Genomic DNA, 24,677 nt, shown 5'->3' with positions numbered 1-24,677 from the left:
TTTGATGATTAGGTATAGAAATATGGTCTTTTGCATCTCCGGTAGTACCGGATCTTGTCGCGGCAGGTGTCAGCCCGCTAACAACCGCTGCATAGCGGTACTACCACTCTGGTGCGCGGTACTACCGCCCTGAGATGCCAATTCCCCTGTTTCTCTACCTAATTCTCATCTTTGGTGTTTGTCTTTCCTTGGCTTATGCTCTCTTGCTCTTGTGGTTCTTGTGTGTGTGTGTGTGTGTTTTCAGGTGGTAGTAGCTCCGGGCATCAGGCTCGCCGCAAGAATCCAGACCGTGCAACAGGTTCCAAGCGTTATCGCTCGTCGGATGTTCCAGAGTCTGCTGTTGCTGGTGATGCGGGTGGCTCGTCAGAGCCGCCCAAACGCAAGGCCAAGGTCCCTACGTCGAAGACCTCCGCTGGGCGCAAGCGTGCTAATCAGATGTCTGCAATGGAGTTCTGTACCAAGAGGAAGCACAATCCCTACCATGTGGACCAGGAGCCTTCTCTTCAGAGGCGTCCGTTCTGGAACAGGTTTCAGCAGTCCATCTATTGCGATGTCTTGAAGCAAAAGAAGAGTTTGTTTGTGAAGGTCAAGTCTGTCGATCTCTCGCACATGGAGAAGGACCTGCCATACTTTGGGAATGCTCTGTAGAGGTGTGAGGAGTTGGACATCAAGAGGATCATTACCTTCAACAAAGACTTTGATGCCGAGCTCGTGGCCCAGTTCTTTGCCACCGTTCACTTTGGGCATGATCAGGCCCGCACTCTGACTTGGATGACCAATGGTCGTCTTCTGTCCGCACCATGGAAGGACTTCATGGTCAGCTTATCGTACAATGATGAGGGTGCCCAGATCCCACTTGGGTTTCGCCCTCATAAGGAGATTGCCGCTACTCATAAGGAGAAGCTTTGGCCATATTCTACCAGGAAAGTGTCTGAGACTGGGAAGGTTACTTATGAGCTCTGGCCCTTTCTAGACATCATGTATCGAATCTTCTGGAACACCCTGTTCCTTGGATTGGCAACTTGGATCAGGTGCACTCTTACCTAGTTGACATGCTTCTATTCTGTCAAGAAGCGGAGGGCTCTCAGCAGGTGCTGGATGTGTCACATGTGATGTGCTCTGAGCTTCACTCTGTTGTCATGGAGCGCAAGTGCATCATTTATGGACCCTATCTTATGCAGCTTATCAAGGACACTTGGGCAGCCAAGTTTCCAGATGAGGAGCATGTCACAGACAACATGGTTTCTCATGACACTATCGAGCTGCGTCAGAAGGAGAAGTGGAGTACGTCTACTCCGACACCTCCAGTGCAGGAGACTGTCTTAGCCGATGAAGATGATGAGGATGATGATGGGCCGGAGTATGTGCCCCCATCTGAGGAGCCCTCTTGGGCGAAGAAACTCAAGGAAAAGATGAAGCGTCGTTTCTGCTTTCAGGCCAATGGCCAGTGCAAGGCTCACAAGGAGGCCAAGATGGCTCGTCGTCGTGACAAGGCCATTATGAGACAGGTTGGCCTTGAGGTTGCAGATGGCTCTGAGGAGCGGATCACTGATGAGGAGTCTTGGATCAGAGTGCACTTCCCGTGGTCTGACACTGAGGAGGACACCGGAGTTCACGCTTCTCCCCATGCTGCAGAGGTCTCTGAGGAGGAGGAGGAGGAGGAGCATGACTGGTGATGCCATGGAGATCTACTACCATCGTGTGTCGTGTCGTCCCTTTCCCTTTGGTGTCTTGCTGCCAAAGGGGGAGAGTTAGGGATTTGCTTTGGGTTTTGTGTTTGCGTGTTCGTGTTCGTTGTGTTCGTTCGTTTTCATTCGCTTTCGTTCGGCTGTGAGTGAGACCATATGGTGTAAGACATATGTGAACTACCCTATCTTATCTACTTCTTTACCAGCACTTATATTATTGCTCTCATGCTTGTCCTTGCTTAGATGTACTTGTTGTTATTCTTATATGCAAGGATGTTGTTGTCTACAAAATATAGGGGGAGTTTGTTCCTAAAGATGTGCACATAGCCTTTCATGCTAATTTCCTTGGTGCACACCTCTAGGGGGAGCCCGTCTATATTTTGTTGGGAGTGGGTTTGCTTAATTTCCAGTAACTATTTTGTGCAAATCCCGTGTTGTCATCAATCCACCAAAAAGGGGGAGATTGTTAAGGCATTATTTTCCCCGGTTGTTTTGGTGATTGATGACAATACGTTTGCGGACTAATCATGTGCATTAAGCTTTTCAGGTTATCTAATATAAGAGCACTATGCGATTGTTACCCCTCAAGGACTTCACTTTAGACGGATTATTTTCCTTCATTTCTTTTCGGTGGAATTGAGTCGTAGGGATAACCGTACTATCAAGAGGGGATCCGTTTCGGAAGAGTATGGGTGGAATCATCACGTTCACATTCTCCTTGCACCCTCGCTTTCTTCCTGCTTCTTTGGAGTTTCCGTGATGTGCAAAACAAGGGGTGATTTGCACTAAGCGGTAGTACCGGCAAGGGCGGTAGTACCGCCTATCGGCGGTAGTACCGCTTGTTAGTGCCGCTGGTACTACCGCCCCTGCTCTGGTATTGATTTTTTGTGTCGGGTTTCCATAAAGGACCACGCACGGGAGCGGTAGTAGGGACGGCAGTAGGGCGCGGTAGTACCGCTCCTACATCCGCTGCAACTGCCGCTCAGCTCGCTGCCTTCCCCTATTTTCCAGCGGCTGTAGGAAGCGGCAGTACCGCCTATCGGCGGTAGTACCGCCCTAGTGCGTGTACTTCTTCTCCCTCAGCCCTGGTTGCCCTATGTCTACTTGCCACAGTGGTAGTACCGCTGTGGCAGCAGTACTACCGCTCCAGCAACGGTAGTACCGCCCAGATGCGGGCTGCGGGCTGCATAACGGTTGGATGTGTCCCCCCATTATATAAAGGGGTCTTCTTCTCCAAGAAGACCTACCTCTTCCATCCCCAAACTCCATTGTTCCTCCAAGCTCCATTTTCGCCCGATCTCTCTCCCTAGCCAATCAAACTTGTTGATTTTTTAGGGATTGGTTGAGAAGGCCCCGATCTACACTTGCACCAAGAGAAATTTGATTCCCCCCACTAATCCCTTGCGGATCTTGTTACTCTTGGGTGTTTGAGCACCCTAGATGGTTGAGGTCACTGCGGAGCCATATTCCATTGTACTGAAGCTTCGTGGTGGTGTTGGGAGCCTCTAATTAAGTTGTGGAGATTGCCCCAACCTTGTTTGTAAAGGTTCGGTCGCCGCCTGTAAGGGCACCAATAGTGGAATCACGGCATCTCGCATTGTGTGAGGGCGTGAGGAGAATACGGTGGCCCTAGTGGCTTCTTGGGGAGCATTGTGCCTCCACACCGCTCCAACGGAGACGTACTTCCCCTCAAAGGGAAGGAACTTTGGTAACACATCCTCGCCTTCACCGCTCCACTCTTGGTTATCTCGTACCTTTACTTGTGCAAGCTTATATTGTGTTGCATCTCTTGCTTGCTTGTGTGCTTGTTGTTGTTGCATCATATAGGTTGCTCACCTAGTTGCATATCTAGACAACCTACTTTGATGCAAAGTTTAAATTGGTAAATAAAAGCTAAAAATTGTTAGTTGCCTATTCACCCCCCCACCCCCTCTAGTCAACTATATCGATCCTTTCAGGCGCCATCGCAGCATCGCCGCTACTGTCATAGCCGAGACACCAATGGAGCATCCATTGCAGCACGGTCATGTCGAGGAAGCACACCGTTGTCGCGGCCCATCGAGCATCACTACACCGCTGTGTCGTGGAAGCATGTGCTCATCATGGTCATCGAGCGTCGCAACACCGTCCAGCCATCGAGCGTCGCATCACCGTCGTGTGATGGAAGCAACCGGGCCATCGCCGCAGCTCCAGCGTCCCCCGCAACATCGGCTCACGACAGCAACTCGCAACAATGCCGTCCATCGAAGCAGCTCGGCCGACCTCGCAGCATCGCCACCCATTGTACCAACTCCGACGGCCTCGCGGCAAGTAGCTCGCAGCTGCGCCGTCCGTCGTACCAACCCTGGTGACCTCATAGCAGCTGACAACATCACTAAACGGCCTTGCAGCAGCGGCTCACAACATCACTAAATGGCCTCGCAGCAGCAGACGACTGGTCGATGTTTTACGGCCCTTGCAGCATTACGTCTCAAGGCTTGTAGGTGCGGTGGCCGGCCTTTATAACGTCAGCGTCTCGTCTTGAGACCGGGATGCCCACCACTTGCAACGTGGCCAGTCATCGAATCACACACAGTGTGTCTCGTGCTCAATACATCCCACGATTCCCCTACCCGCGCCTCCCCCTCACAACATGGTCGCCACTCGCAACATGGATCACAACATCAGTGACGCTTCCATAGCATGGCTCACAATACCTGCTCGTAGTGTGCCTCGCGACACGAAGATAGTCCCTGTAGCATGGCAACTCCGATTGCAACATCACCTCGCAGCACCGATGTCACTCCCGTAGCATGGACATGCCCCTTGTAGCATTGGCTTCAGCATGCCTCGTAGTATATGGCGGTGCTCCCACGACACTGGCTTTCAACATGTTTCACAAGCACGGTGTAATAGTACATCGGCGTCCTCGCAACACCGGGTACAAGCACGGTGGTGTCCTCGCAATACTAGCTCGCAGTGGCGCGGCCGCTCGTTGCAACACTTCTCGTAGCAACTCCGATGACCTCGCAACAACAGCTGATGCTGCCTTGTAACATTCACTCGGATTGCCTCGCAGCGCCGCAACTGGAGCAACATCATTGGCCGCCATCACAACGTCGCTAGGAGTAGCGGCCATCAACCTTTGGAGAAGCGGGCACCAAACAACCTTTCTTGATGCAGAAAACAAAGGCAAGGGTCGGCCATAAAAACATGTGAAAATGGAGTTTTCGAATGAATATAAAATTAAGATGGGAGAGCGGTGGGCGGGCCCCACATGAAACATAATCATTTGGCCGCTAAATATTAGTTCCTATTTGGCTGCTAAACACTGTCCATTGGTGCGAGCCTAAATTGGTCTATCGGTCTAAATATTTTAAATTAAAAGTACTCACTCTGTCCGAAAATACTTGTCATCAAAATGGATAAAAAGAGATGTATCTAGAACTAAAATACGTCTAGATACATCCCTTTTTATTCATTTTGATGACAAGTATTTCCGAACGGAGGGAGTAGACACGATTTGACCACTCAATACCTGTTCTTATTTATGCCTTAATTTGTAGAGTTAAGGGAGTAACAACGGTACTCCCATTTTGTCGTAATTACAGCGAGTAGCTATCAGCTTGCACACGATTAGTACTTAGGATGGGGGGTGCTGGAGGCGTGTGGTAATTTCAAGAACATCTTGAGTTGAATTTCCAATGTACACACATGCATCATCCAGTTCTGTAACTTGTTTATACAATTTTGTCAACTGTTCATCTCCTAATTAAAACTGCAAACTAAGGATAAAAGAATAATAATTATAGGAGTTCACATTTAACAGTTTTGAGCATAGAGATGGGGTCCCCAAATCCGGGCCTGAAGGACTAACATTTAACAGGTCTGAGCATACATAGAGATTAAACTATTTTTGCAACAAAATTATCAGATCTGGTGACTAGTATTGCCTTCTAGTTCGAACGCACCAATTAGGCGGTGTGTTTATCCTTAGAAAGTTAGAAGACAAGGAGATTATTCATCTGCTATATCATAGGCTCCTCATGAAGTGATGCAACGTCTGGCGAAAATGTTGCAGAAGATGATCTTTTAAGCCCAAAGATCATTCACACTGGTAACAATATCATGTATTGATTACTAAGAGATTGATTCATGAATTTCTAATATTACCTCAGCAACATTGTTTCCTAATCCAATCCGATATGCTGGTTTTTTTCCCTACCGCTAAGATCCAAAAGCGCCATTTTGAGTGGTACAAAACTACAAATATCACAACATGCCTCACATAAAAAACATGCATGTATCAACTACCTCGGGGTGCCTTTTTATCACGTCTCGGTGCCTTTTTCCAATGTGTAACACATTGCTGCATCATTCGGATATATACAATTGCATCATCCATATAAATCTGACACTTTCTGTTTGGTTTTTTGTAGGGTTCTGTCTAACCAACAAAGGCACCATTTTGAGCAGTACAAACATCAGGCAATACCTCACACCAACACACACACATGTATCAACTACCTAGGGTGTCTTTTATCACCCCTGAGAATGTCTTTTCTTCAATGTACAATGTATCGTTGCATCTTCTGGATATATACCATGCATCATCTAGATAAATATGACAATTTCTGTTTTTTAGGGTTCCACCTAAGCAACAAAGGCACCATTTCACGCACGCGTGCGAGCGCGCACACACCAACCCACAACAACCTATAGTGTCTTTTTCAATTTACACAACACATCATTGCATCATCCAGATATATACAACCTTTTATGTTTGGTTTATTGTAAGGTTCCATCATCCATGTCTATAAGAAGGGATCAGTGGTGCACTACTAAGTTAACCTATTTGGAATTCCATCCTTCTTTGCTTGGGTGTTTATTCCTGGAGACATGGAGGTCGACAAGGTCAAGATGGCAAGCTTGTGCTTAATTTTGCTCATGGCACTCCTCTTGCTTCCTGGTAAGCCTTGCCTGGAATAATTATCTGAATAATATAATAGTTTCTCAGTGTTTTGTTTTCTAATGTTGTTATTCAAATGTTGCCCATATTTTACAGTAGGATCTGAAGGCCCCTGCAGGCGGTTAAGCAAGACGTACCCTACTGCGCAATGCAAGGGTGACCAATGCACAGAGCACTGCGAACATGAGGGTTACCCGTATGCGGAGTGTGACACGGACCATCAATATCCTGAACTTAGTTACTGCGCCTGCTTCTTTCCATGCTGATTCTGCCTCAAGTTGCTTCAGGATGTGAAGCAACATGCAATAAGATCTTAAGGCGAGCCGTCTGTAACATCCAAATATTTCGAAATTTGGAATGTTGAATAAATTAGCCAATCAATAAATATAGTTGATTTCCCTTGTTTGTGGTTGTATTTTCGAAGGTATTAAAACTTATTATGGGCTTGTTTAAATTTGTCTGTAACCTTATTTGAAATATTCTTCAAGAACGAACTAACACCATTATCAAAAATATAAAATATTGGTCAGTAGTTATATCATAAAAATCCAAGTTATTTAAGTTGATTGTGTTTGGACTCAATTGGACTTTTAAAGCCATTAAAAAAGGACGCCAGGGGGTGGGGGCATTTTTAAAAACTGCCATGGCAATTCGTTTAAATCTGGGGATTTTTTCGTCCAAAAGTGCCACCATCGCACACAAGAAACTGGCTTACTGTCCAAACTTCGATGAAATGAAAACCGGCTGCAACCATACATAGGATTGAGATGAAAACCGGCTGCAACCATACACAATTTTCTGTTTTTTTTTTCTTTTCCATCATTAGTGGCTACCTAGCCTCTGCAACAAACCCTGCTGAATCTGATGCTGCCTCAAGATGTTGCGGCCGATGCAATGAGTGATAAGATCCATCTTAACGTCGATGCACAACTTATAACTGCAACAGATTTCCTTCTCTACATACAATCTTTGAACTCCCAGTAACAACTGCAAGCTATATAAATTTATAACACATCCAAGTAAAAACTGTTTCTGCAACAAAGCTATCAGATCAAGGGCATGTGCCTTCTGAAGCAAACCACATGAAACAAATCAAGTCATCTGCTATATCACAGGTTCAGTTCTGAAGTAATTCAATGTCTCACAGAAATGCTGCAAAGTTGATTCTGTAAACTACAAATGTAGTAGCTGAAATATCATTGCACAATCCTTGCAAATATTCAGAGATTGATTCATGAGGAGAACAGCAAGCTTTATTCATCAACCCGGATGTCTTCAGACATATGTTTCATAGTATTTATGCATAACACGCCAAACACGGGGAATGGGAGAGCATGATACACGATATGTTTATAGTTGCAGTAACATTCTGGGTGATTTTACATAATGAACCGCTGCACACATTGTTGATGCTTGCATACGGTGCAGGCTTAGGTAACAAGGCCATCAGCTATAGCGCAGCAGAGTTTCTTCAAGTCTTCAAAGTCACCATCTTGGAACGAGAACGAAGCCATCCTATTGGAAATTCCGGTCTCAAGAATCCATTTCTCAAAGTAATGGAAACCATTCTCTTATAGGAAATGGTTCGAAAATCGCTATTCCACCTTTTAGGTATCGTGAAAAGTGATACCTGTGAAGATCGTGCATTTCAGTCAAATTCAGATCCGTTTTTGCGAGTCCATGATATAATATAACCAAATTGGATAGATCTTCCACCTGTTTAGCTAAGAAAGAATAGATACAGAGGTGGACAATAGATCGATATGAAGATCATGAGCTGCCCCATAATGAAATCGCCAGTAGTCGCGAATATCTCCTTCTTCCCTAATCCAAGATTGGAGAAAGAAGATCTAAGAGGGACCTATGGAGAATGTAGTAGAAATCCATAATAGAGTCCGACCACAACGACCGAATTAATTATCCTCATCGAGAAACTTAGACTACTAAATAGAAAAGATTTGAAAATCATGGCAGGGATACTACTAATTGATTAAGTAATCAAATTGTTGTATCAATTCTTTTCTTTAATGGATCATTTTGCATTAATCATTTTGTCAAACGTTATTCTTTAATCTTTTTTTTTAGTTTTGTTTCACTCCTGTAAGAAACTCTTGTATTGTAAGTTGTAATGTAAGAAAGAGCCATTATACCAATTCAGAATTTCTACTAGAAGCTCGGTCGAAATCAACTTTGGTGTGATAAACAAAGTAGCCACAGCACTCCCAGGCAGAAAGACAGCAGCCAGTGACCAGATTTTTCACCTAAAATCAAACACCAGAGATTAACACCTAACAATTCCTTTGTTGATAAAACATTTATTTAGAGATGGAACACAATGTATTAGCGAGTTTCACCTGGGGAATAAGAAAACATTTCTGCCGTGGTTGGACATCATTAGGCTGTGCACAATATTGTTCTCGTGCAAAGCCAAGCATGCTTCACTTACTACATCGACAAGTGCAATTACCCCAGCAACATTATTTCCTAATCCAATGCGTGATACGCTGGGTGTTTTTTTCCTACTGCTAAGATCCAAAGGCACCATTTTGAGCGATACAAATATCATGACATACCTCACATAAAAGACATGCATGTATCAACTAACCCGGGGTGCCTTTTTATCATGTCTCGGTGTCTTTTTCCAGTGTGTGACACATTGCTGCATCATTCGGATATATACAATTGCATCATCCATATAATGACATTTTCTGTTTGCCTTTTGTAGGGTTCTGTCTAACCAACAAATGCACCATTTTGAGCAGTACAAACATCAGGCAATACCTCACACCAACACACACACACACATGTATCAACTACCTAGGGTGTCTTTTATCACCCCTGAGAATGTCTTTTCTTCAATGTACAATGTATCGTTGCATCTTCTGGATATATACCATGCATCATCCAGATAAATATGACAATTTCTGTTTTTTAGGGTTCCACCTAAGCAACAAAGGCACCATTCCACGCACGCGTGCGAGCGCGCACACACCAACCCACAACAACCTATAGTGTCTTTTCAATTTACACAACACATCATTGCATCATCCAGATATATACAACCTTTTCTGTTTGGTTTATTGTAAGGTTCCATCATCCATCTCTATAAGAAGGGATCAGTGGTGCACTACTAAGTTAACCTATTTGGAATTCCATCCTTCTTTGCTTGGGTGTTTATTCCTGGAGATATGGAGGTCGACAAGGTCAAGATGGCAAGCTTGTGCTTAATTTTGCTCATGTCACTCCTCTTGCTTCCTGGTAAGCCTTGCCTGGAATAATTATCTGAATAATATAATAGTTTCTCAGTGTTTTGTTTTCTAATGTTGTTATTCAAATGTTGCCCATATTTTACAGCAGGATCTGAAGGCCACTGCAGGCGGTTAAGCCAGACGTACCCTACTTCGCAATGCAAGGGTGACCAATGCACAGAGGACTGCGAACATGAGGGTTACCCGTATGCGGAGTGTGACACGGACCATCAATATCCTGAACTTAGTTACTGCGCCTGCTTCTTTCCATGCTGATTCTGCCTCAAGTTGCTTCAGGATGTGAAGCAACGTGCAATAAGATCTTAAGGCGAGCCGTCTGTAACATCCAAATATTTCGAAATTTGGAATGTTGAATAAATTAGCCAATCAATAAATATAGTTGATTTCCCTTGTTTGTGGTTGTATTTTCGAAGGTATTAAAACTTATTATGGGCTTGTTTAAATTTGTCTGTAACCTTATTTGAATATTCTTCAAGAACGAACTAACACCATTATCAAAAATATAAAATATTGGTCAGTAGTTATTTCATAAAAATCCAAGTTATTTAAGTTGATTGTGTTTGGACTCAATTGGACTTCTAAAGCCATTAAAAAAAGGACGCCAGGGGGTAGGGGGCATTTTTTAAAACTGCCATGGCAATTCATTTAAATCTAGGGATTTTTTTGGTCCAAAACTGCCACCATCACACACAAGAAACTGGCTTACTGTCCAAACTGCCATGAAATGAAAACCGGCTGCAACCATACATAGGATCGAGATGAAAACCGGCTGCAACCATACACAATTTTCTGTTTTTTTTTCTTTTCCATCATGCAACAAACCCTGCTGAATCTGATGCTGCCTCAGGATGTTGCGGCCGATGCAATGAGTGATAAGATCCATCTTAACGTCGATGCACAACTTATAACTGCAACAGATTTCCTTCTCTACATACAATCTTTGAACTCCCAGTAACAACTGCAAGCTATATAAATTTATAACACATCCACGTAAAAACTGTTTCTGCAACAAAGCTATCAGATCAAGGGCATGTGCCTTCTGAAGCAAACCACATGAAACAAACCAAGTCATCTGCTATATCACAGGTTCAGTTCTGAAGTAATTCAATGTCTCACAGACTGCAAAGTTGATTCTGTAAACTGCAAATGTAGTAGCTGAAATATCATTGCACAATCCTTGCAAATATTCAGAGATTGATTCATGAGGAGAACAGCAAGCTTTATTCATCAACCCGGATGTCTTGAGACATATGTTTCATAGTATTTAGGCATAACACGCTAAACACGGGGAATGGGAGAGCATGATACACGATATGTTTATAGTTGCAGTAACATTCTGGGTGATTTTACATAATGAACCGCTGCACACATTGTTGATGCTTGCATACGGTGCAGGCTTAGGTAACAAGGCCATCAGCTATAGCGCAGCAGAGTTTCTTCAAGTCTTCAAAGTCACCATCTTGGAACGAGAACGAAGCCATCCTATTGGAAATTCCGGTCTCAGAAGCTCGGTCGAAATCAACTTTGGTGTGATAAACAAAGTAGCCACAGCACTCCCAGGCAGAAAGACAGCAGCCAGTGACCAGATTTTTCACCTAAAATCAAACACCAGAGATTAACACCTAACAATTCCTTTGTTGATAAAACATTTGTTTAGAGATGGAACACAATGTATTAGCGAGTTTCACCTGGGGGAATAAGAAAACATTTCTGCCGTTGTTGGACATCATTAGGCTGTGCACAGTATTGTTCTCATGCAAAGCCAAGCATGCTTCACTCACTACATCGACAAGTGCATTTACATTGGTGCTCGTGAACACAAGTGCTTTTAGAGGGTAATCAACTATTTCAGACACACAAATGCCTGATCTGGTTGCCCCATCATATAATGCAACAGTTGAGGAAGACTCCACTGGTAAAGGATTGGCAAAGTAACAGGCCTGTAATATTTAGCAAAAATAACACCATGAGATTCTCCTTAAGCAACCACTGCAAACTAGTAGTTCTAGTATCTTAGCAATATCTTATTATGGAAAAAAATCTACTCAGTTATTTTGATTCAGTAATAACAGAACAATAAAACAATTACAAGGATCAATCTTCCCTTTAAAATCTTACTCATCATGGCAATTAAAGTACTTTGAAGTATGCTGTAAATCGGTGACAATACATTACAGCACAAAGTCGAATGCTTAGTGAAGATGAGACCACCAGACAACTAAATGAGTACTCCCATTATATTGGGTATTCAGGTCTGTATAGCACATGGCAGGTGAATAGTAATGTACTTTGGAGTAAGTTCAAAACATTAAGCACTAGAACTAGAAGGTATTACCTGAAAAAACATGTGCTTTGGCACAATAGATGTACCATCATCAAAGAAAACCCGGAACGCTGCACTGTTTACTTCAGAGGCAATCTTTGTAATCAGCCCAAACATCCTTTTATCCCAAAAGGAAGATAGCTGATTAGTTGCATTTGGGACCAAGAAAATGTGACCATATTCAACAGGATATGCCTTCAGGAAAAGATGTCCATCAGAAATGGAAAAACATGATGCAGATGGCAACTAGCACTTGTATCTATATTCACATTCACAAAGGGTTGGGGAGGGGTTAGGGGTTAAGGTGCGTACATTCGCGATCAGCAGTACTCCATTGTTTGGGGGTGTAATCGAAGGAACAACCTCCGGTTCATTATTTTCTCCTTCTGCGATGCACAAAAGTAATTCCTCGTAGCTTCTAGCAGAATTTGGCTTCAAGCATCCGAAAGGATGGCCGAACTTGTCATATTTCTTGAGGGAAAATGAATTCCATTTATCATTCATCTGAATAACAAAATCCCTTTGACCTTCAATGACCTGTACAACCATTCAAAACCAATTATTCCAGTCAAGCTCAGGGCATATCATTAACAGGATTGATGGCTTAATAAGCCTTTTGAAAGGGAAATACATAAGTTTAACAGACTGTCAATGGTATGTCTGGCAGAAAAAAATGTTGGTTGGTTGATTACACTTCTAGAATCGCAATATTTCTTCAAAGTTAAACTTCTGCCACCTAAGATGAAATAGTTATGTGCTTTAAGATGTGGATAACTATAAGTGGCAACCACTATTATTTATCGAATCTTTCCCGCTCCTTTCTCTCTTATTTCCCACTGCTATGTTTCCTAACATCCCCATCCGTACTATCCCCCCATAGCCATCACGATTGGCAGCACAGGAAAGGCAGACTGTTCCAATGAGGGCAGCAACAGTGGCAATTAGTGGGAATGTGAACAATTTGGTAGGTGGTGTTGCAGGAATATTTGGTATTAGCATGCCACTCTGCAGTTTGATTGTGGAAACTGAGGAAGGGAAGAGGTTAAGTATAAAATGTATAAAACTATATTTCACATCTCTGGCTTTGTGTTTTTTAGTTTGGGTATCAGAATCCAACATGCACAAGCAAATGTTTAAAGTTACTTTGATCTAGGACACAAGAATTAGGGGGGATCCAAGAAGCACCTTAAGTTCGCAAGTAGTAACATCATATCCCAACTGGCCCTTCTGAGCAAAGTTCTCCCACTGTTACAAAGAAAATCATCTATTAAAAATGGTGCCATGATAACTCATAAAGATTGTGTGAACTCTCAGGTAATACAAACCTGAGAAAGAATGATTGTATCAAGTAAACTTGGGCTGCCTTCACCAGCACATGCAAAGCTTTTGAGGGCATCATGTTCACGCTGTTCTATTCCAAGACGGTAAAGATGTATCTTCACACCTGAAGCTCAAAGAGAAATGTATGAATACTACAATGCCACAATAATATATAACTGGCCATGTGCTGTTATTTTAAAGGGTTAATAAAGGTGATTACACAGCTAGGTTTGGTAAAAAGAAAGTGCTTGTGTAAAATTATCTAGGGATACTTCAGTATTCCAAACTGCAATTGTAGCATCAAAGCAGGCGCATATCATTGAATTCAACTATAACATACTCCCTCCGTAAAGAAATATAAGAGCGTTTAGATCACTAACAGAGGGAGTAGCTATCTAACTCGGCAGAGAGTTCAAATATGTGGAAAAACAAACGGATAAGTTTACATACACAGCTCATCCTTTTTGGTTTTGTTTGTGGTGCCAGAAAATAGTAAAGGATGACTAAATACTTAGACAAGAAAAAAAATACTAATTTTTTTTTCGTGCCAGAACAGTGTAGAGGACAATTACAGTTTTACACAGGCAAAAGAAGAAATTCATGATGCTAGGATTAAAGAATATTATAGACAGTCATTCCGAAAAGAGAGAAACATTTGGAAGTTCAAAGCACTTTTATTTACCTTCAGGTTGATCGAGAGGAGAGTTCTTGCTGTGAAAACAATATCCACCTTCTAGTTTGGTGGCCGACACCATACTTACAACTCTTAATATTATGGACTACTAACTGAACTAACTATGATGCTAAAGGCCTACTTCAGAATTGTGCAGCACCACCACCAGCAAGGTAGGTCAGATCAGAAGGATGCCCCCCTGCAGATGGGAGGGCACCACGGCCACCGTGGAAAGAAGGCGATGCAAGCAGAAACTTAGGAAAGCGATGGACACATTGCCTTTCCCTTCTTGGTGTAACACGGGTTACTCTCCTTAGAGCCGTGGCTGATCTTCTGAAGCCAGCCCTGCCGGACCAGCTATCCAATTTTGCAGGATCAACTTGGCTCTTCTTCTAGGAGCTCCTCACAAGTTCTCCGATCATAAAATGCAGTATTTTTGCAGGACAATCTGAACATGAACAAAGTGTCAGCCAACCGAAACAGTAACCCAGGTCCTAAAAGGAAAATAATCTGAAATTGCAAGCATTCATACAAGCACATACTTCCTCCGTCCTGAATTAGTTGATGCTCAAACGGATGTATCTAGCACTGAAATACGTGTAGATACATCCGTTTGAGCGTCAACCGATTCCAGACGGAGGGAGTAATATTCAATCAAATACCACAAAGGATCTATGCCGGACCATACTCCGACTTGTGAGCAAGCTAGACAATGAATTTCTTCTCAAGTAAAGGTTGTGAAATCACGGCATCATGCCGCCTGTGTCCGCATAGTGCCAACGAAAACATCCTAATTTCCCAACGACAGCATGAAACATTCAGATTTTTTTGCTCCGTGAGCAAATAATCGGGGGGCCTTCAACGCGAACCATCTAACCTAGAAACTGCATCATAGCAGATTGCTCCACACAAGATAATTGAAGGAACAGCACCCCCCCCCCCCCCCCCCCCCCCGCCGTGCATTTGCTTGAACAGGAGCAATTTCGAGAAACCAAAACCCGAATCGGGCGGAAGAATGCGAGAATCTCGCCCACCCACCCTCTATTCCGTGACAAGCTATACCAATTTGCGCCGGCTGGACTCCATGAGGAACACACAAAATCGATCGAGAGAAAACACTCAGAGATTCCGGTGAAAGCTAGCGGATTTCGATCTCGCGGACGCGAATAAACAAGAATGGTTGGATGGATCGGTACCTGGAGGAGGCGCTCGCTCGGGGTGGGTGGGTGTCCGTCCGGCCAAGAAGAGGAAAGGGAGCCGGGGAGAGGGATGTTTGCGCTGGAGAGGAGAGGAGTTTGGAGCCGCCAGGAAGGAAGGTTCCAGGAAAATTGGCACTTGGCTTCTTTATTTGCACAAGTGGTATTTTCCTGGACAGATATTCTTTGGATATAGCCTTAAAAAAATGCTTGGATGAATTTTGGTTAAATTTCCATGGATTTGAAAGATTCCGCAAAATACAAGTGCAAGCAAAAAAGGTAATTATATTTCCTGATTTTATTGAATGCCACATGCCAAGTGTTTATGTTTTTGCAGTGTGTAAAACATATGGTTTTATGCGATTTTGTGCAGGTGGTTATGTGAGGTGGGTCATTACTCTTCACAAAATGTACCATAAAATGTAGGGATTTCCGTATATAAATAGGTATGTTTACATAGGTAATTGTTTTTTTTTTGGTAAGGATAGGAAATGGAAAAGTCATGCAATTATTTGAACACAACTTAGTTTAATCTGGGGTGGGGAGAGAATCGACAATGAGGAGGAAGAATAAAGGGTACGTGTGAGGCCCTCGATCGCCGTGTGTTTCGTTCGTCAGAATCCACTCAATCCGATCTCAAGGATGAAGAGCTCCATGATGTGGTTCTGGTGACGGAGGAAGCCAAAAAGTTTGACTGTTTGAGGTGGCTGACGATGCGGTGCTTCCGGAGCTTATATGCCCCCATGTTCCAGGAGCACATGGGCCATCGGATCAGAGATCCAACGGTGTTCAAACCGTCTGCTATGTTAAAGACTTTGAAGTATGCATGGGGCTGGCCCAGGAACCTAAGTATAGAAGGCTGGGAGAATCTGTTTAGATGTACGAGTAGTGTTTAGGCGACAAAGAAAATGATGCACGAAAATCCTTGGAATGTATCTTCCGAGGTATGGGGACTTGCTAGAACAATTACTACATCTCTCGAGGCGGGGATGTCATGTAAGGGTATCTCCAATAGCAGCCCGCAAAATTTCTCATGCATCTGTCCGCGAACACGGAAGCGAGAGGCCGCCATCGAACCATAGGTGCATACATTTTAACCTCTTTTTTAACAAACCAGATGAAGTTTCTGCAAACACGGCGAGCGAGGGAGGAGGGGTCTCGATGGGCCAGGGAGGTCAGAAGCGAACGTGAGAGTAGCCCGGACTCCCGCAAAGTCCCCCACGTTTGTCTCCGGTTTGCGGAAGAAAGTACATCCTGATCGCACCATGGACCGATACAAAACCGTATTGGATGACTTCCACGGGTAACGCGGTCTCTCCGGACGTATGCGGGAGGTTTGCGGGTCCGTGTTGGAAATTCCCCAAGTAAAGCGTGTCATTGATGCCAAAATGATGGGGTACATGTATCCTCTATAACACTAAGCTTCCTAATTTTAAAGAGCTCACGTTCAATTGAATCACCTGATTTTGACCGGGTCAACAATTTTTCAAAGCTTTCTTATTCAATTCGTTTATACTATACACCATGCTTTCAAATTTTAAGGTCTCACAATTAATTGAGGTATTCAATTTTGACCGGGTCAACAATTTCTCAAATTCTCCCATTTAATTCTTTTAATTCACTATGTTCCCTAATTTTGAAGCTCTTTCATTCAATTGAAATATTCAATTTTGAATTTGATTTACGATTTTGACCGGGCCAACGATTTTTCGAATCAATCAGCAGCAACGGGCCATTAAAACATCAATCCTGCACACCCTCCCACCACCTAGAAAAAAAAATGCCACAATGTGATATTGTAGCACTAATATAATAAATGCAACCACGACGGATTTTTTTCCCCACATAAACATAGGTTGGTTAGCACATAACACAAAATCACATCACAAAAGACCCACCAAATCACCACATTATAAATAAAAATAAAACTCACTCTATCATCTCCCCACCCACCAAACTAAATATTCCACAAGCTCCAAAATATAAAGGGTATTAGTTTTTTTGGAGAGTCAAATTTCTTTAACTTTGACCATGTTCACAGCAAAAATATCAACATCCACAATATTAAATAAAATAAGTATGGAAATTCATTTCATTGATGAATCTAAAAATACCAAGATGATATTATGAATCCTATATATTTCTCCACAAATTTGATCAAATTTAAAAGGTTTGACTTTTTAAAAAGTAATACACCATATATTTCGAAGCAGAGTGATTTTTTTAAGAAACCCAACAATACCAACGGTGCAGCAAAAAACGTCCAACCCTTCTAGTACATGTGATACATGAACGCACGCGAACATGCGTCGAGTACATTAGCTGCGGTGAGAAGGAGCAAAATTAACTAAGTACAGGCCGGAATACCCAGTCCCATCATCGCCTTAGCCTGATTAGTTCGGTCCCTACAAATTATTCATCATGGGCGCATCGTGTGCTGTATTTGAACAGATAAGGGAAAATCATCACGGGCGCATTGCCCTCAACTCATGCCAGATATGAATGGTGGTGGATGCAGTGAACAGGGCACACACCTCTTTATCAACAGCAAGTGGCAAGCCATGCCATGCCTTATCTTGTCTTCCTTGAGTGATTTATGTCTGCTCGCCATCTTGCCTGCTAGCATGGCACCACGCTGGTCTGGAGGAAGTTACGGCGTGTGTGTGAGAGAGATACATTTTTTCTCCGGGACTTCCCTGAGCTCAAGGTTCTAGGACATGAACAACATTGCGATGGTCGGCGCTGCAGAGGAACTCAAGGGCGACCTCGTAGCCATCCGAAAAGGAAGCAAACCCCGTACATCCCAGCAGCCTAAAATCAGAACCAACTACTGCAGGGGCTGGGATCGGATCTATCTTCATCGCCTCGAGCGCGACAGAGTTCCTCAGGATGTGAAGCGCCAGCTCCAGCTGACCTTTCCAGCCGTAAAATCCCGTGATTTCGACCAGCCTGAGATGCAGGTGAGGCTCGGAGGGAAGGCTCCGTAGGTCTCCCTGGTCAGTGGTGTACCTTGGATGCTCGCAGCGCAGCACCATCTGTAAATAAAAAGGAAGAATGTGACTACTTTTTACGCATCGTCAGTGAGCTTAGTAATCATAAAATACAACAGTTATAAACACAAGACAAGACTTGGTGAAGTGAAGAACTTTGTAAGTATCGCCAGTAAAGACATCGGATTGCTGCTATATATAATAGCGCCCTGTTTATTCCACAAGTACAACTGATGATAGGCCCAAAACAGTACGTACTCAATTTGCTAATGGTTAGTTCATGACTTCATCTACAAATGTATATTTGAAGACTGTTTCCCCTTTATTTCCATGGAACGAGCCAAATATCTTCCAAAATATATTTGAAGACTTGAAATGCAGACTTACGTGAAATTCCAGCTTTTCCAGGAAAGGAGCAGCAATTTAAAGGCAGGCGAAATCGAGGATATCACTCTTGCTTCTCGGAGCACCCAAAAAAGTCAACTCCAGTCTCAGGTGCTTCAGATAAGAAAATTTGTGCAGCTTTCCTGGCAATGAAGCCCTCTGAAACACACAGATAAATAAATATGAAAACCGATAAGGAAAATTCACCTCAAGAAAAATCAAATAGGGATGCACAAAAAACTGGAAATAGGAACGGTGAATAGCAAACCTTTGACTCGGTGCAATGAAGAGTCAGCATCTCAAGACGAGGCACGTTATTATCAAGTTTCGTAAAGATGTATTCCAGAGAAGGACACATATCATTCAACTCGATGCACATATTTTTGAGAAGCAAAGTTCCAGGAGGTGATAACAGTATCGATGGGCCACTGTACTCAAGTTCTACCAGACCAAAGTTTAACTCCATCGCCTGAAGCAAGCGACAGTCATGTACGTGCAAATGCTTCAGTGGATTTGAAGGATGAGATAGCTGTACCCTTGTAAGCATTCTACAGCTAGCAATTCCAAGTAACTCCAAAACACAGCAGCTGGACACTAAAAGTTGAAGGTCATCATCGGTAATATTCGTGCCTGCCAAGCAAATCCATTTAAGGTTCTGAAAACCGTTGAAATCCGCAGGCACCTTGAGAGAAACGGAACAGAGTTTTACATCGCAAGTGTAAACTATTACTGTCATCGAGAAGCCGCAAATCGAAGTTATATGGTGGCCTCATAGGGCTGGCAGTTAAGAAATCAAATATAAGCTGTTTCGCTTTGGATGCAATAGCAAAGTTCACCCATCTATTTATCTGATCCCTTTGGTCATCTTCAAATGGAGCCCGAAACTGAACGTTCTCAACCCCCACACCACTGTGCTGCTGTAGGACTGCATCGACTCTCTGAGTAAACTCATGTTTCCTTAGCTCATCATCATTGGGTGTTAACGGTAAGGTACGAGGAATTGGCAACATCGAGCTAAGAGTAAATACTAGATTTGGGTGGTGATGCCAAAGACATTTCCACTGTTCTGACAGTATGCTCGTCCGTACAGCTTCTTTTATCGGCAATTGTGACAGGATACTGCAGAGAATATCCTACAGCAAAGACAAACGGCATTTAGATTGTTGAACAAGAACAATAAGCGGACTTGTTCTGCATTATGGCGCGAAGGAAGGAAAAGGAAAGCACACTGATATAGTTACTAGATTATAACTTGGCATGAGTCCATTCGGATATTCCATACCGTTGGCAGGTTGGTCAGTTGAAGCCCTTGTTTCTTTCGTTTCACCATTGTTCTATGCAGACGCAGGTCTTCATCTGAACCAATATTTCTCTTTGTCATCAAACTATCTTAGCCTCTGTCTGCAAGAGAAGTTACATAGAAACATCAAAAAAGTGATAACAGAGTCAGACATCAAAAAGCTCAACATCTCACCTGATATTACTTTGGTTATAAATCGGAAAAAAAGAGAGACATTACTTAAGTTTCTAAAAGTAAAGCATATGCTATATTGCTATTACTTTCTATGATGAAGTGTGCTCTTTTGTTCTAGTCAGAGGACATGATGAATCTGGAACGGATGATGAATGAAACCTGTAAAACGTTGGAGATACGGAGGAAGAGAGGTGTGGGTACCGTATAAGCACGGCGGCGGGTGGTTGACGGAGCTGACGATAAACTAGACGGGTGGGAAGGAACTCGGATCGGACTCGCGAGAAAGGAATCATGAGGAAAGCAAGGCGCTCCACCAGGCTATGTATAAGGACCGAGACAAATCCAATCCACCGTCGCCGTCTGGTTGTTCCAACAAGTGTACCCTTTGGGCGAAATCCCCCGAACCTAGCGGCGAGGCGAGGCAATGGCCGGCGAGGAGCGCGCCGCTGAAATGAACGCGGACGGACCAGCCGAGTCTGATCGCCCGGGAAGGAGTCCCGTACCAAGGAGCCACAGGAGGAGGGTGGTCCGGTAGTTTCGAGCCGCCGGCGGCATCCGCGGGATTCTCCTAACACCTGTAGTGCATTGAGACGTTTCACATCGACACGTTCACCTCTCTGCACAGTATTACCAGCTTAATCTGTTCCATTAACTGGGTAGCACAGCGATCACTGGCAAAACACAAAAGAAACATGACAGAAGTTTGACATAATCACCAATCTAATCTCTCTAAACACAATTCCACTACATGTGAAGTACCACTAAAACACGTACGCTGTTAGCAGGCATTCTCAAACACCTCAAGGCCTATAAAATGATGGCCTAGACATTCGAAGGCATTTTCAAATTCTGCTAGAGATACTCACGAAGGCAAAAGGCCTTCCAAGACACTTTTCTGAAACACCCGAGAAACACAGTATGGAGGCATTTCCAGAACGCCTACAAGCACAATTTGTGGAATTTTTAACAAGGCATCCAAAGTTCATATGGCGCATTTCTCATGCCGCCTCAAAAAAAAAATTTGTGGCGTTTTTCAAATTGCCTTCACAAGGTTTTTGTAGCATCCTCCGAAACCATTTTGTGGCGTCTTGCAAACTGCCTCCGAAATGTTATCGAGGCACATCTGAAGAACGCCACAAAGTTCGTAGAGGCACAAAATATCCACAACTCTAGTTGATATACAGAACCTTTATGAAAAAGATGTGTCGACGCTTTTGGTCCCATCATGAGCGAACGTATATAGTTTGGGCCAGATGGGGCGACCACACAAGCCTGTTGTACTGCAAAATCAATGCAGGCGTGTAGAACTAATCAACGTTGCTGCACCATCGACCGATTAAACACTAGAGATGACGAACATGGCATAGTATTGACAGCGCCAAAACACCCGGTATTTGTTGGAGTTGTGTCAAATATTGTGTACAATGTAGGTTACAGTTGGACTTGTAGTTGTATTGTGTTTAGATAGGATATGGAGTCGTGTCCTAGTAGGACACTTGTATCATAGGCCTCTCATATATAGCGGGGGTAGACACACGATGTAACCTATGCCAACATAATAGCACAGGAACGCAAGGGAAGCCGACGGCATATGCCGGCGTCCAGGGCGACCGGGTGCGGTATTATAGCGGTGTCATGGGGAGGAGCGTCCATAGTCAGGCCCCGGGGATGTAGCCATATCGATGAACCTCGTTAACAAATCTCGGTGTCGTGCTCGTGTGATTGTTTGGTCCTCGGATGATCGACGGTATGCCTCATATTTATTCTAACAAGTGGTATCATGAGCAAGGTTACGAAGAGGCGGTGGATTATTGATCTAGAGCTGAAAATATCGCGGAAGAATTATCGTCGGCGAGATCGGAAGAATCGGTGTGGGTCACGATCGCGTGGACGCCGAGTTGAGTACTCGGAGTCGGCGAGATTGATACGTGGCCCGCGGCAAGGCAGACAGGCCCAAGCGGCGGAGGACATGCGCAGGGGGCAGCTGAGCGTGGACTCGATCGGTCACGGGACGTGCAGATTCTAGCAAGATGTGTGGTGCAATTGGAAACAGCCGTACATACGAGATTTGTTTTTTTGACCAAAAAGAGGACCGAGTCCTCGTATGCGACGCGAAGGAAGGCTGAGACAGATCGATTCAAGCGAAGAAATCGATGGAAGCAGCGGGGCGTAATGCGTGCAAGCTGGCGGTGATTTGTTCAGAGTCTTGACGAGGTGTGATCGAAATCAGCGGCGTCAGGAGAGTCGTGCGGCTGTCGGTCGACGGATTGATGGTGCGAGCGTACTCTAGGTGGGCGCTGAGATCGCTGGCGCCTGGTGGCTCATTGGGCAGGCAAGCCCAGGCGGGGCTGGCCGTAGCGACCCGTGCAGGTGGGCAGGGCAAGGCGTGGCAACGCGAGCAGGTTCAGATGGCCGGTGAAGCACACAGGAAACGCTACAAAGCAGCGAAATGAGTTTTCTTTTGGAACAAAAAAAGGACCGAGTCATTGTGTGACACGGACGGAGGTAGATCAATCGGCAAGGAAAAAGTCTATCAAGGGATATGCGTACATCGGGAAGGCTAAGGATTTGACAAAGCAAATAGCTAGCATTGAGAGTTGAGCCTAGGAGCTACACCACGTGAAGACCAACATTGTTTTGGTTGAATTGCTACTAGTACTAGGAGGTGATCACGTTTGGTTTGCTTATGTACTTTGGCATCGTGGAAAGAAGCTCGGTTAATTTTTCGCAAGGTCAGCCATACAAAGAATCATGACGCCATCGGGCATCGGGTTTGAGGTGGAGAAGTTCATCGAAACTGAAAACCTTGGGTTATTGCAGACAAGAGTGAAAGATTTGTTGGCACAATAGGGATGCTTGAAGGCATTGCGGGAAGTCGTGACAGCTGAGATGGAAGTATCATGTGATGGATGGGAATTCGCCGAAGACGGTATGGGAGCCTCAAGTGTGTCGTACAGTCGAACGAGATCGGCTGGGTCGGACTAGACAGTCTGACGGATTGACGCAAGTCGGTTGGTACAGAAGAAGGTGTTGGATCGGCGACGACGACATAGGTGCGTGATGCTGATGGTGACCGACTTCTAGGGCGTGGAAACACGTGGCACAGGCCCCGAGGGCTTGTGTGGCTTCGAAGACTATGGCGCGGGATTGATTCAAGGTGATGTGCACACGGAGCTTGAAGTCGACGAGGCGCGAGGGTGGACTGGTCATCTACCATGGAGTCATGTTGAAGGTGGAGCTGGATTGAGGGGCTACGGTGTAAGGATCCAGAGAATCGAAGCCTATTCAGCAAGGGGGAAAAGCGAGTGACATGCAGTTCGGACTGGAGCCTAGTGGTCCGATGAAAGCTTGAAACTCGTCATCGGTCGGTGATGATCGGTGGTACTCTGCAGTGGGGGTTGAGTGGTGTGGGTTCGCGACCCTTGAGACTCGACCGGAACAGCGGAGGCTTGACGCGGTAATAGCGGCAAGGCGTGTGGTACGCACGGGACATGGAGACGGGCCAGGGCTCTGGTGGTCATACATGTGGTGAGACAACTGCGAATTTGACTCGGGATGACTACAAGCAATGGTGAAATTCCTTCAAGTTTCAGACAGGCGGTCAAGAAAGGAGCGGTGATGTTGAGTTCAGGTAACTCTTATGTGTGACACCCAATATGTGAGTTGTTCACTTTCACGCAGGTTAGTGATCAGTGTATGATGGCGTTGGACTGATACTCTGGAAGTTGGGAGCACAAACTAGAGTAACAAGGAACTTAACTTTGCTCGAGTGTTGACTGTGGTCAAGAAAAGAAGGGACTACAAGTTGCAGGTGGAGTCACATGGAGTCTTTGGAGTAGCAGCAGTGCTCACGGGATAAACTCAAGTCCAATGTACATGAAAGTTTGATGCATGGACGAATTCAAGGTGGTGGAGAATATTCGTCAAGGTGGAGTTTGTTGGAGTTGTGTCGAATATTGTGTACAAGGTAGGTTACAGTTGGACTTGTAGTTGTATTGTGTTTAGATAGGATATGGAGTCGTGTCCTAGTAGGACACTTGTATCCTAGGCCTCTCATATATAGCGGGGGTAGACACACGATGTAACCTATGCCAACATAATAGCACAGGAACGCAGGGGAAGCCGGCGACATGTGCCGGCGTCCAGGGCGATTATAGCAGTGTCATGGGGAGGAGTGTCCATAGTCAGACCCGGGGATGTAGCAATATCGGTGAACCTCGTTAACAAATCTCGGTGTCGTGCTCGTGTGATTGCTTGGTCCTCGGATGATCGACGGTATGCTGAGATTTATTCTAACAGTATTAACAGCTAACATGCACAAATTTCAACAGGGAAAGCTGCCACACTCCAATTGTATCATAGCAAAATGATTCTTCATGCAGAACATCTAGCATCAAGACAAAAGTAGAATT

At 44.4% G+C, this 24,677-nt stretch overlaps 1 protein-coding gene, 4 long non-coding RNA genes and 1 pseudogene across 6 annotated transcripts; 2 read left to right on the top strand and 4 right to left on the bottom strand.

The window, feature by feature from the left end:
* Nucleotides 1–5,566: 5,566 nt before the first annotated feature.
* Nucleotides 5,567–5,934, bottom strand: LOC120963842 (uncharacterized). Its single transcript, XR_005755549.2, has 2 exons — nt 5,841–5,934; nt 5,567–5,730 (listed from the first exon to the last, which is right to left on the bottom strand). It is a non-coding gene; the product is annotated as an uncharacterized lncRNA (long non-coding RNA).
* Nucleotides 5,935–6,143: 209 nt separating this feature from the next.
* Nucleotides 6,144–7,090, top strand: LOC109736386 (uncharacterized). The gene is made up of 2 exons (XR_002226383.3): nt 6,144–6,636; nt 6,733–7,090. It is a non-coding gene; the product is annotated as an uncharacterized lncRNA (long non-coding RNA).
* A 777-nt stretch (nt 7,091–7,867) lies between these two features.
* Nucleotides 7,868–9,406, bottom strand: LOC120964315 (uncharacterized). 2 transcript variants are annotated; one of them, XR_012184065.1, is made up of 3 exons: nt 8,991–9,406; nt 8,353–8,897; nt 7,868–8,266 (listed from the first exon to the last, which is right to left on the bottom strand). It is a non-coding gene; the product is annotated as an uncharacterized lncRNA (long non-coding RNA). The 2 variants fall into 2 exon arrangements; XR_005756180.3 differs by having other exon boundaries at nt 8,787–8,897; nt 8,991–9,148.
* A 357-nt stretch (nt 9,407–9,763) lies between these two features.
* Nucleotides 9,764–10,348, top strand: LOC109736385 (uncharacterized). Its single transcript, XR_002226382.4, has 2 exons — nt 9,764–9,894; nt 9,991–10,348. It is a non-coding gene; the product is annotated as an uncharacterized lncRNA (long non-coding RNA).
* Nucleotides 10,349–11,107: 759 nt separating this feature from the next.
* On the bottom strand, nt 11,108–15,579 carry LOC109736377 (GDP-L-galactose phosphorylase 1). Its single transcript, XM_020295600.4, has 8 exons — nt 15,418–15,579; nt 14,231–14,669; nt 13,554–13,672; nt 13,414–13,473; nt 12,541–12,765; nt 12,241–12,423; nt 11,594–11,845; nt 11,108–11,500 (listed from the first exon to the last, which is right to left on the bottom strand). The coding sequence occupies exons 2-8, from the start codon at nt 14,301–14,303 to the stop codon at nt 11,303–11,305; spliced, it is 1,110 nt and encodes a 369-aa protein (XP_020151189.1). The 5' UTR covers nt 14,304–14,669; nt 15,418–15,579; the 3' UTR covers nt 11,108–11,302.
* A 2,040-nt stretch (nt 15,580–17,619) lies between these two features.
* Nucleotides 17,620–21,150, bottom strand: LOC109736372 (F-box/FBD/LRR-repeat protein At1g13570-like; annotated as a pseudogene).
* Nucleotides 21,151–24,677: the final 3,527 nt, after the last annotated feature.

This window comes from Aegilops tauschii, chromosome 5, assembly GCF_002575655.3.
Source record: "Aegilops tauschii subsp. strangulata cultivar AL8/78 chromosome 5, Aet v6.0, whole genome shotgun sequence".
Lineage (NCBI taxonomy): Eukaryota > Viridiplantae > Streptophyta > Magnoliopsida > Poales > Poaceae > Aegilops > Aegilops tauschii.
Note: the sequence above shows the minus strand (reverse complement) of the source record. Positions and strands in the feature narration are given on the sequence as shown.

What these genes read in the sequence shown, in the direction of transcription:
- LOC109736377 (XM_020295600.4), bottom strand. Translation starts at nt 14,303, where the DNA reads ATGGTGTCGGCCACCAAACTAGAAGGTGGATATTGTTTTCACAGCAAG. An exon ending in TCCTCTCGATCAACCTGAAG is followed by an intron (nt 13,673 to 14,230) that starts GTAAATAAAAGT and finishes TTTGAGCTTCAG; the next exon opens with GTGTGAAGATACATCTTTAC. An exon ending in CAAAGCACATGTTTTTTCAG is followed by an intron (nt 11,846 to 12,240) that starts GTAATACCTTCT and finishes TAAATATTACAG; the next exon opens with GCCTGTTACTTTGCCAATCC.